This window comes from Ammospiza caudacuta, chromosome 21 (assembly GCF_027887145.1).
Source record: "Ammospiza caudacuta isolate bAmmCau1 chromosome 21, bAmmCau1.pri, whole genome shotgun sequence".
Classification (NCBI taxonomy): Eukaryota; Metazoa; Chordata; class Aves; order Passeriformes; family Passerellidae; genus Ammospiza; species Ammospiza caudacuta.
In genome coordinates this window covers 4,999,735-5,011,740 of record NC_080613.1, presented here as the reverse complement: position 1 = coordinate 5,011,740, position 12,006 = coordinate 4,999,735, and the positions used below count along the sequence as shown (strand labels likewise).

Sequence of the window (12,006 nt, the reverse complement as noted above, 5' to 3'; positions counted from 1 at the left end):
GTGGGTGACAGTTTAAATGTGGCCAACACTGTGCAGGCTGTAGGTGCTTTTGAGACTTGGAATTTTGCAGAAGTGTTGACTCTCTAAATTGAAAAAAATGGGATTTGACTTCATTGACTGAGATTAGATACTTGACTGCTAAATTTCAAAACAGAAGGGCTGTCTAAGATCAGGGCTGCCTTCAAGCAGAAGCTGCATGTTTATTTGACTGTTTATAAGAAATAATCCCACAGGGAGCATCTCCCCGCCCTTCCTTCCACTCTACTTGGCAGGGAATAATGTTGGTTATATAAAACTCAACCAAAACACAGATAATTCAGATAAACACTATTGTTGCTGCTTGCCAGTTAGCGAGAACATTTATCTTCTAAATGCATTTTGTCTTAATTGGATAAACAGCTGGGTTTAAAGGAGGATGTCAAGGAGCTTCTGGCTCCTTGGTTAGTAAGCACAGAATATTCCTCTTTTTCTCCAGTGTCTCCATTATTTTTTTCTGAAATGCAGATTATATAAATGTCTGATAGCATGGCATCACTCTAGAGTGTAACTTTTGAGTTTTTCAGAGGTGTGGCTCAGTAGATGGAAATAAACTCCAGCTTTGCTTGTGAAGGTGGGTTTCAGCCCTTCTCTTCCCCTGCACACTCCTGGTGGCCTTCTGCCAAGGCTGGGGGATCTCTTCCAGGAAATTTGCTCTACCCACGTGTCCTTCCCCTTGCTCCAGTCAAAATGTTTCAGCTCTGAGGTTGAGGAGCATTTGGCAGTGGTAAATAAAAGCTGAGAGACTCAATCTCCTGTGATAAAGGTGACTTCTGCAGTCACAGTTCTTGTTACCTAATGCTGGGATCTGTATGCCTAACCTAGTGAGGTGTTGGTACAAAACTTATTTCCATAAAGGAATTGTATCTGAAAAATAAATGTGAGCTGTCTTGTGACTGTTTATGGTGTGCAACCAGTGTTCCTGCATTGCCATGGTGCCAACATAAGCTGGCAGTGAAGCCCCTGACATAAAATCCTGCTCCTTTTTCCTCTGGATAGTGTCACTGCAGCTGGTGGGATGACTCATGTGAGCAAGGTGACTAAGACTTGGCCCCTGAATTTACATTCCTGCAGGGTAGTTTCTGTTACATAAGTTGCCTATGTAGATATGTAAGCTGTAATCAACTATTTAAATGAAAAGACCTTAAAAGAGCAGTAAGATGCCAAATGCTTGGCAGTACTTTGAAGAGTAGCTCAGCTTAATTGTACAAGTGGAAAGCATTATGCTGGAAAATGCCCCAGTTTCTCACTCTGCTCCCTCCCTCCCACAAAGCCTTCTGTAGGCTGAAGTAGGTTTTAGCAATCTGCTTTCTTAATCCCAAGGAAATGGAGGTACTTGAGCTGACTGCCTGAGCTGGGGGCATGAGGGGTGTGCAGTGCTAAGCACAGTTAATTAAGATCATACTCCAGCCATAGAGAGCTAACAAAACTTATCAGTGATCTAGAGAACTGCTGTGAAGAGGGAGTGTAAAACTTATCATTCATCTATTCTTTATTTTTAGGTCAATAAGACATTTGCAAGAGGCTTCAGCAACAGATGGGAAAGGCAAGTAATCTGTATTCTTTCTCCTCTTTTATGCTACATGTTATAATGCCAGAATTTCAAACACTTGATGCTGATGTAAAAACCAAGCTAAGGCTGTACATCTACACTGTATTAGTGCCCCTCTGCTTTGCCTCAGTGGGCTCAGGGGAATAACTTTTGGAAAATTATCTTTTTCCTGTATTGCATTAATTATCAGAACTACAATGTATAACCCATTCTCTGCTCCTTGCACAGCCCTCAGTGCTCAAGCTAGACATGACATCTAGAGCAAATCACCTTGACAGATTTGCCATTTTTTCCTCACTTGAGTGTTCAGAAACAGAACTAGAAATGAATTCCAGAATTGCTGACTATTAGCCCAAATAGACCCACTTATTTCAATTTCTGCAGAAATGTATTCCTTACAGAATAGAGGGAAATAAACTTCATTATGAAACAAAACATAACTTGGCATTCAATATAGCACAGTCCCTGACTTGGCCATGTTTGTGCAGCAGCTCCAAGGGCTGCCTGGGGAAAGTGGAGTTATGTTTATTGTAGCACTGAAAAGGAGCTGATGGATGGAAAGGCCAAACATGGCTGCAGTGGAATGTACTTTTCCTGCCTTATCTGCTCATTTCTTCTGGATTAGGTCCTTGGATACAAGCTGTGGAGCACAGCACTGGCTTCCTTGGAAGCAGGCAGCCTTTTCCATCTTCTGTCATTCTGTGGTTTACTCTCCAAAGTTTCATCTGTAGAAAGTCATTTGTTGGCAACAGCCTTTTAACTTCAGTCCCATCCTTCAGCTCTTGGCTCTCCTTTCTGGAATTCTGTAGCCAGGTCTGGATACTCTTCCAGCCTTTTCCTTGGCTTTCACAGACACTTCTGCACTTCACTGATTGTAGGTGAAATGTAAGGCTGGGTACTGAACTTACAGATTAGTTCATTTTCTGCCATCTGTTAAATTGAAACAATACTTTTGATCACCCTAGCATGCTTTCTTGATGTTCCAAGCTGTTAAAAAACAACAGCCCTACAAGTTACCTACCCCAAACCTAATGGTGGAAAATTGCTAATTTCTAATAGAAAGAAATGTTAAAAAGGTCAGTTATCAAAATAATATAAATGTTATTGGTAGCTTTCTTATCAGTGCACTCACTTGGATTCAGTGATTTACTGGTGGATTTGTTTTACCTTGCCCACTGAGCATATGTTCTGGAGTATTTATGCTCTTACCTTTGATAAGTTCAGATTTCCTTGAAGCAGCCTGTCTGCTGAACCAAGGACTTCACACATGTCAGGCCTGGTTCTTAGCTGAGTGACCATGGATCTGTGTCCTGGTGGTGAGCACACAGGAATTAATGCTTGTAATTAAGACAGAAACCCTTCAGGTCTGTGTGGCCCCATGTGATCCCCTGTACCTACCATGGTTGTTATCACAAGGTGGTGCTGTGGAGTTTGATAAACTTCAGACATGCTGAGAAGGAGAGAAGTGAGGTGGCCATAGCAGGGATGTTCAGTGTGTAGGCACAGCCTATCCACCTCATACCAGGTGAAATCCAGATCTGAGTAAATCCAGGCAGTTCTATAGGATGCACTGTGGTGTGTAAAAAATGTGGAAGGAAAAAAATTTAATTAATTAATTGGAGAGGAACTGGCTGTGTCTTTACAGCCAGTCAGTGCTATGCACAGTAACACTTAAGGTCTGGGTTAGTCCTGTGTTTTGTGTTGTTCTCCATGGGTGATGATGCTCTTTATCCTGAATCTCACCTCTGCTGTTCCCAGCTTTACATACTGGTGTTGCCCTCTGGTTGTGCAGAGCCTGCAAGTTCAGTAACTGCTTATACTGGGGGACTTAGCAACTCTGTTATGCTACACTGATAATAAAAGAACAGCTAAGGAATAGATTTTCAGGGCAAACATTGCTCAGGCTGAGAGCAGATTGTGGCTGCAGTGCTGGGACTCACTTGTGAAGCACAATCTGGTTGGACTATTTAGGGGCTCCATGGGGAGCAAGTGAACGGCAAAGTGATGCCAGCAGCAGAATGTTATCTAGTGCTGTCATGCTGCTAGTGTGGCTGGTTGAGAAAACCAAAAGTGATTTGGTTGCACTGTAAAAAAGTGAAATCATTCATGTTAGGCTTATCAATGAATTCTCTTCACTAGAAGCGCATGCTCTGTAAGCTTCCTTTGGAGGCCCTGTTCTTCAGAGGGGCTGCTTGATGTCTCAGCTTCTCATGGGAATAAAAAATAGAATCAATGCTTACTATTAAATTACAAGCATTTTTTCCCCCTGCAGTTAAAGGCAGTTTTTTCCTGAAGTAGTAAAAGTTACTGGATTTTCTCATGATGCAATTTAAGTGTCCCATGGTTAGAGTTGACTGGGTTGTGTGCAGACACTGCTAGCTGGGCTGCCTCTGCCTGCTGGGATTTATTGCCTAGTCAAGGGCTGCTCTCCCTCTTCTCTCACACAGACTTCATTAACTTATAGGAATTGGGGAATTACATGCTACACATTCAATTGCTGTTTTTCCTGGCTGTTTTTCCTGTTTCAATTCCTGTTTTTCCCGAGTCTTCCGGTGATATCCTTACTGGTGACAAAGAACCTAAGGAAAATTATTTTTTCTTCCTTGCATCTGTTAGGACTAACAACTCCAGGACTTCATGGCTCAGTATCCTGGTGGTGTTGCCTGACTGTTTGTCCTGCTCTCTCCCAGCTGCTTCTCCACCTATTTATTAAGTAGCAGTGCCGTGGGTCAAGTGGCAGCCATGACTGGAGTGTGACTGGATTAGGAATGAAGCAGATTTGGATTTACCAGACTTTTAGTCTGGGCTTGTCATAGGCCTTTGTTTTAGCAACATACAATTAATAAAAAAGCTTGTTATAAGTGGCACTGATTTGGAGTCACTAGCTAATAGTAATTTAAACTAGATTAGATATTTTAAAAGAAAAACAAAGTGGGAAAGCTGGAGAAATGAGTCTAAAGCCATAATTATCCAGGGAGACCTTACATACCCAGATGCTGTGGATTGCTAGTGAAGAGTAGGCAGGGCACAGTGCTATGGCTGAGTTTGAGCTGCCTGGTTGTTTGCTTTTTTCCCTTGAAGGTAATCTTTAAAGCAGTATATCTGACCTACACAGGCTTCTTATCTTGCACAGCAGTGGGCGTAAACATCCCATTTTTAGAATCTCTTTTCCTCCCCTTTTGAAATCGCCACCTTCAGACTTAAGCAAGTGCTTAGCTACACCTTTGATCTGTCACTATATCTTCCTTCAGGTGGGAGCCTTTGCTCTCTGTCCATTTGTAGATCTGCATTGCAAATGTCTTGCAGATTTAAGGAAGTCAGCCTTGCAAACTGACCTAGAATTGCTCAGCCTGCAAAGCTGCTCAACTGCCACCACCTTGTTTACAGGCATCTTGAGAAAAGAGAGGGAGTATATATATAATTTATACATCATTTTTGTTTGAAACTCCCAGTTTTTGGTCACTGGACCAAAAGGTCTCATAGCACACTCTTGTGATCACATCCTGTGTTGTTTGAGGGAGGAATGGGGTTGGAAAGCAGTTTATTGTGCTCTTACCTGTGTGTTTGTGATGAGAGATGTGACACAGCACACTTGGATCATGGGTTGCTGTTTTCCTGGAGCACTGCAGTTAGAGTTGGCAGCAGAATTAGGGAAATACATGGCAGCCTGTTGCTCCCAGGCATCATTCATTCCCTGTGCTCTGTGCAGTGGGCAAATGATGATTAATGCTTTTGTGCTTGCCCCCATGTCAGGAAAAACCATTTGCAGTATTCAGTGTTTTCCTGCTGCTGTGCCATGAAAATGCTGTGAACAAAGAGCCTGGTCCTGTGTGGTGCAGAGCAGCCTGTGCTTGCCTGGGCTCAGCACCACTTCCAGGTGCCCCAGAGAGCTGTCCAGGGTTGATGTGGCAGCTCTGTGCTTATCCTGTGCTTTGGACTTTCATCTGACCCTGGTGGAGCAGTTTTGTGCCAAATGGCTGATGTGGTTCAGGACATTCAAGATTAACAAGTCTGTGCCACCTTCTGTGTGACACTGAGCCTTGCTGTATCTGTCTGACCTCTTCTTTCTAGTACAGGAATGCTTTTAAGCAGAGAGCTCAGGCTGTCATCTCAGAGCTGATTTTTCAAGGGTTAGATCTACATGTGCTGCATCATTGGGGGAGAACAGAAAGCTTCCATTTACAGTTTGATAATGGCACAAATCACATCTCAAATGCATCAGCGTGAGTAGGGCAAGCAAAGCATTGAAGAAATACTCTCAGCTGTACCTTGAGCACGTTCACAGGCTGCATTATGGTTTTTCTTTATGGATTGTATTGTCTGGGCTCAAGCTCCCTGCACCCTCAGCTGCAGTCCTGTGATTGTTATTACATACATATCCTGAAAAGGTTGGATTTGTTCATCAAAAAGCTATTGTGTGATGTGCAAGTGGATGGTCCAGCTTCTTTTTCTGTCTTCTAGACAGTCTCAACATTGGAAATTAGCATGGGGACAATCTCAAAAAGAGACTGCTTATCAAAACACTGGGTGTGCTCTGTTTTGATTGATGCAGATCAGGCTATTGCAGGCACAAGCTGTTAAAGTAGATGGTGATAGAGAGGGAAAACTGAGTGAAGCAAGGTATAGATGCTATAAATCTTCTGTGGAATATGGCTTTTATCTTTCTAATTACTGTTTGAAAAAGCATGAATTCATTTCTAAAACCTTTGGTGGAAGGTCTCTTTAAATTTTTTTCTCCCTCTCTGCAGTTAAGTACAGTCCTTTGCAGAATGGTTATCCTACTCAAAATATAAATTTACCCAACTTTTACTGCATGCTGAGATTGCTGCTGTGTTATCACAGCCTTACAGGTTTGGGTTGCAAGTGATTCAAGTTGTAAGTGACAGCTGCTGGCTGAGCCTTGCTCCTTGTAAATGCTGCTGTTGCTGTCTGGGCTGCCAGGCTGAGGTGAACAGAAATCTTGGAGTGTCCATGATAGCAAGACTCAAATAATACTGCTTGGAGCACATTCAGCCTGTAAAGAAGCAATTCACAAGCTGCTGATGCCAAGCAATGATGATTTTAGATTTTTCTCCAGAACAGTGTGTCCTGTAACTTTGAGTTGTTTAAAAAAAAAACTGGCAGAGTTTTGTAGACATGCATTAATGCTGACTTACGTATCTGATAGTGGAGAGAAATATTGCTGCAGTTCAGGAGAGCAAGTCAGCTTCCACAGGTGCCTCCTTAGCCTTTCTCCTTGATGGTGGCTGTCTTTTTTTTCCTCTCCTTGCCCTTCCTTCCCATGCTCAGACATTCTGGATATGTGAATATACCAATTTATGACTCTGCTATTGATTTTCATGATGAATAGCTGTTGAGCTGAGCTCCATCTCTGTCTGGGAGAGGTGGAATTCTGACACTTCATCTGGCAGTCAGATCTTTGCTTTGCTGTCCTTTCCTCCTATGCAGTGCATGAATCCAGCAGAAATGACTCCCCAGCTCACTGGTGTTGACTGTAAAGCACTGATAGCCTGGCAGTTTGAATCACAGCTGTTGAGTTGGTGTTCCTTCATCTACAAAGCCTGGTAATTCTCCTGGCCTGTCAATGCACCAACTGGTGGCAGTTCTTGAAGTTGGACATGTTGGGATCAAAATAGATCCTTCTGTGTGCAAACCAGTGTGTGGGAAATCACAAGATCTTCATGGTCACACTTAATGCAGCTCTTCTTTAAATAGGACAATATTGCTTTCCTGTTTCACAATTCAGTGCACTTATCATATTTACATGCTTTCATCTTTCACCAAGTCTATTAGGAAAAGCTTTTAACTTCAGATCATCAGTCATTTCATGCCTTGTGTTGGTCAGGTTGCTGCTCTTAGAGTGTGTCTGCTGGAGGAGGGTTTGTATCTGGCTTGAGGTGTCTGTAGCATTCAGTGGTACCCCAGGAACACTACAGGTGAACTGGAAAGGGACTCTTGATCTTTAGATTATAAAAGGAGTTTTTTAACAGAATGCTGGCTGTCTTCACTGTAGTTTTTGTAGTGGGAACCTACAGGAATTTATTTGCAGTGGTGCATTTGACACTTCCTTTGCATAAGAAAAGCTGCTTTGTTTTCATCAGAGGAGGTGAAGCATTTCTTAGGGAACTATTAGCTCTCCTCTCTCTCATTTGAAGTACTGTATTTTGCTGTCTTGTGAACCTGGAAGACCTTACATGCAAATATATGCAGCCTTTTATAAATCATTGCAGTGGGTGAGTTCTGTGAGGGGGTGCAGGTGAACTTCAGCTCCATGTATTGCACTTCCACACCTGATAAATACATTGTGAGGGCTTGGAGGGAATACCAGTAAATATGGGGCAGTATTTTTTAACTGGCAGCTCATGTTCATTGGCTCTGAACTGCATCTCTGGATGCTGTCAACAGATCTTGGACTCTTTGCCTCTCATGTTGTCACAAAAGCATCAGTGGCCTGTGTTTGTAATCCTGCTGCACATCTAAAAGCTAACTCTCAGAGCAGAGCTGACAGCTGCTCCATCTGTTGTTGACCTCAGCTGGTTCACATGCTCTCTGTGCTCTCCAGCTGATGTGATGTGTGCAATAATGCAGGTTCACCCTGAGGCCTGGGCTGGCACATTTGGGGAACTGCTCAGGATGATTTCCTGAGCTTGTGAGTTGTGCCTGAGCCATGATAGAGGAGCTTGGTTAGGTTTTCAGGTGCTTGGGCTGCTGTTCAGCAAGGTGCAGTGGTTCCCAGAGCTGTGATTGCCTGCAAGTTGCTCAGCTCAGCTGTAGGCATGGAGCAGGTCAGGGAGGGCTCTAGAAAAGACAGGAATTTTCAGGGAGCAGTGTCAAGTGGAATGGCCCTTTTGGCAGGAGGGAGTGACAATATGTAGTTGGCTGTACAGAGGTAGAGGAGGGTTCTCTAATGCAGAGTGTGTGCATATAAAATTTAGTGCAAAAGCAACCTCAGTTCCCTTTTTAAGAGTGAATTCACCCCAGCCTGGGAGTTATCCTGTATGTGGACATGCCAGGCTGGCACTCCTCAGTAAAATCCTTCTAGCCTGGGATTACCTGAGTCCTGCTTTTGGCCACTTGCCTACCCTGCAGACAGGCATCAAAAGAAATTGTCTCATGTTCACAATTTTCTGATGGACTTTTGTGTTCTCTTGATAGCTGCCATTAACCTAGCAAAGCTGAAGCTCTTCAGACATTACTATGTCATGGTAAGTGAAACACCTGCACACATGCCTGCGGGGAACTTGGAAGCTGTTCAAAGCTTTTGATGGAATTCTTATTGGAAACTACTGCAGCTGGTGCATGTGGTAGAGGCTCTTGGCACTGTTGTGCTTTGGCATTTTGGTCAACTGGCTTACAATCCTAAAAGCAGCTTCCTGTTTTCTCCTAATGGTTGTATCCTTCTGTCTCTCTTTAAATTCCAGCTATTTGTAATGCTTCCTGATTTCCTCTGGAGACAGCTTGAGCTGCCAGTTGAATTGATGGGCTTGAATAACATACTGTAAACTTGCTAAAAATTAAACTTGGGACCAAATGGTGCCTGGAGATGCATGTGTGCAGTTCCTGATTAAGTCAGTGGGAGCCATGAGTACGTGTCCCAGGAGAACACAGGCTTCTTAATGATTTCCAACGGCCTCATTTCAGGCTCTCCTAAGTGGCAAGAGTAATAAATTACAGTTGTGATTCTTGAAATTCTATGAAATTGTAATACTTAAAGAATTTCGTGCTGTGACTTGAGTATGTTACCAATAGTTTGAGTTATTGGATGTTCAAGCAGTAGAACCCTCAGCCTGTATCTTCCATGTTTATTGAGGGGAATAATAATGCTGGTCTGACATAATGAGCTGTCTGGGAATTGCTTGAGCTGTTTCTCTGGGGTAAGAAGGTTCTGTAAGGATGGTGCTATTGTTCTCATGCTTTCTCCTTTTCCTTCCCAGATTGTGTGTTACATTTACTTCACACGGATCATTGCAATTCTCATAAAGATTGCTGTTCCATTCCAGTGGAAATGGCTGTACCAGGTATTTGCCAGCAAAGGAAAATACATCCATTTCTTGATGTTTTTCTCTATTTTTCTTTAAATATAACTGCGCAACAAAATTCCATAAAATGTTCCTCATGTTGTACTAAAACATCTCAAAGCACAGTGCAGTACCCTGCCTCCTCTTGATTTTATCACTGATGTGCTAAAGGTGAAAGAATATATTCTTGGTTTTATGTTTGTCCAGCAAGGCTGCTGGATTATACATGAGATGTCTGAAAGTAATTGCATTATTGATTTTCAGTCTTTCAATTTAAAAATGTCTGAAGGAAATTAATCAAGAACATACAAAGGAGAAAAAATTAGTCAGGTTTGCTCTATATAATTGAAGCCTGAGGGAGCCAGGGAAATGGACTTTTGCTCTTCCATCTTCAGGCTTCTTTTGCCTATGGACTTCTAAGTACTTGGTTTCTTAACTCATAATCCAAGTGACTGTGCAGGGAGTCCTTGGAATACATTAAGTGTTGAAAAAACTAAGCAACGTAGGGATGATTCCTTCCCCCACCATTTAAAAAGCCAAGTCTTGCCATAGTTCTTTTAAAGCTCTGGAGACCTGGATAGAACTGTAACTCTATTTAAAGTGACAGGGAAAACTGAAAGAACAAAGGATTTGACAGCCTTTAGCCTGGGATTAATGACAACCAGACAGGAATTATTTTATTTCTGCTGTGGCCCAGGCCTCTTGGCCATTAAACCTTGAACCTTATGAATGAGGAGCAATGTTTCATGACCACAGAGCATTGCAGGACTGAACCTCTATCTGAATCTCATGTTTTCCCTTGCAGCTGCTGGATGAAATGGCCACTCTGGTGTTCTTTGTCCTCACTGGGTACAAGTTCCGTCCTGCATCAGACAACCCTTACCTACAGCTCTCTCAGGATGATGAGGATGACTTGGAGATGGAAGCTGTGTAAGAACCCCTCTCCCCTTCATTTGATTTGAGAAAAGTAGTATTTAAAACCAGTTTACTTGAATCTCTCTAAATCCTTCTGTGGCAAAGATGAGGATCTGCCCATGTTTAAAGAGGAGATGTTTATATTGTTGTGTGCAAAGAGATTTGTGGTGTGCACAGGAGCCTCTGACCTGGATATTGCAGTAGTGTGGAAAAAGCTGGTAAAGCTTTTCATGGGACAAAAAGGTGCCCATGAAAATGTGAAGTAAGAAAGCTTTTAATTTTAATTTAGATATAGAGCATGAATGAGTTTTGCAGTTCATCATTAATGCTTTATATTTAAAAAAAACCCAAGTGAACACCACCAATCTGCAGAACATAAATAATAATAAATATATAAAAATAATATAATAAAAATAGATAAACAGGGTGTAAAGTCCTTTCTGCCTTGGTGTTCATCATATAGCTTTGCAGAAATTTATTTTAAGCAACACTGAGCCAAGGAGATGGATTTTTATCAATATCTTCCCTGGTTTATTCCCTGCTGTGAAACCATGAGGCACCAGAAATGCTTCAGGACCTGAGCTAGCCTGGAAAAATTATACAGCAGGGCTCAGGCTAAGTCCCTGTCATTTTCATTGCAGTGGTTTTCTAAGGACTTAAAAAATTGAGTGGCATTTTTGAATGTGTAGTTAAAAATGCCCTAAGAAATTCTGCCTGCCAGGAGTGTTGGATACAGTTTTACATACCCTGGAGTCTGCTGCCTTAATAGGAGCAGAGCTAACCTAATCCTTTGGTAGTTATAGGTTTGATGCATAATTGCAATTCATGTACAGGCTCAGAAGCCTTTTTCTAAGAGTTTTTCCAGTTTGGTAAATCTCCTTTACCTGGGTGAAATAAATCAACACTGTTTCTATTACAGAGGCAAAAGAAGTCCAAATGTGTTTGCTGTCATAGTTAGCTGAAAAAGAAATTAATCGTATTTGAAAATTGCTACAAAGAGGTTTGAATCATAGAATCCAGACTGAAATGTCATGTAAGGAGTTTAACTTCTCAGAAATATGGCTAGTAACAAAGATCTTTTTAAATGCTTAGCTATTTTTGCTTTGGGTCTAGAAAATCTGTCATTTTTGCAAGTGGAATCCAGCTAGTGGGTAGTGACCTTAAAATCACTATCACTTACATGTGTTTCAATGGTTTATGTAAGAAACTGGTCTCAGTTTGGAAGCTGTTTGGTAAAAAAGCATTCACATCAGGAAGTCACTGTGTGAACTGGCAGGATTTGTGATTGTACCAAAACAAGCTTTTTCCCTTTTTGCCTGTTAGAGCGAATTTCAACTTTGTATTACGTGCTTAATGAATTTTTGCTTGTGGGGGTTTTGCTAGGACTAATAATAGGACACCTGTCAAATACAGTTATTTTAGTCAATTGAGAAGTTGCTAAATTTAGGAGAATCTGCCAAAAATGAGCTGGAGGAAGTTTAATGA

At 41.9% G+C, this 12,006-nt stretch overlaps 1 protein-coding gene across 4 annotated transcripts in view; it reads left to right on the top strand.

The window, feature by feature from the left end:
* Nucleotides 1–12,006, top strand: part of GPR107 (G protein-coupled receptor 107) — a 37,767-nt gene that overhangs the window by 15,700 nt on the left and 10,061 nt on the right. For all 4 annotated transcript variants that reach the window (XM_058818149.1, XM_058818148.1, XM_058818146.1 and 1 more), the window contains 4 exons: nt 1,539–1,582; nt 8,744–8,793; nt 9,523–9,606; nt 10,412–10,536. In XM_058818149.1, coding sequence (XP_058674132.1) covers nt 1,539–1,582; nt 8,744–8,793; nt 9,523–9,606; nt 10,412–10,536 — 303 coding nt within the window. The remainder of the gene's footprint in view (nt 1–1,538; nt 1,583–8,743; nt 8,794–9,522; nt 9,607–10,411; nt 10,537–12,006) is intronic.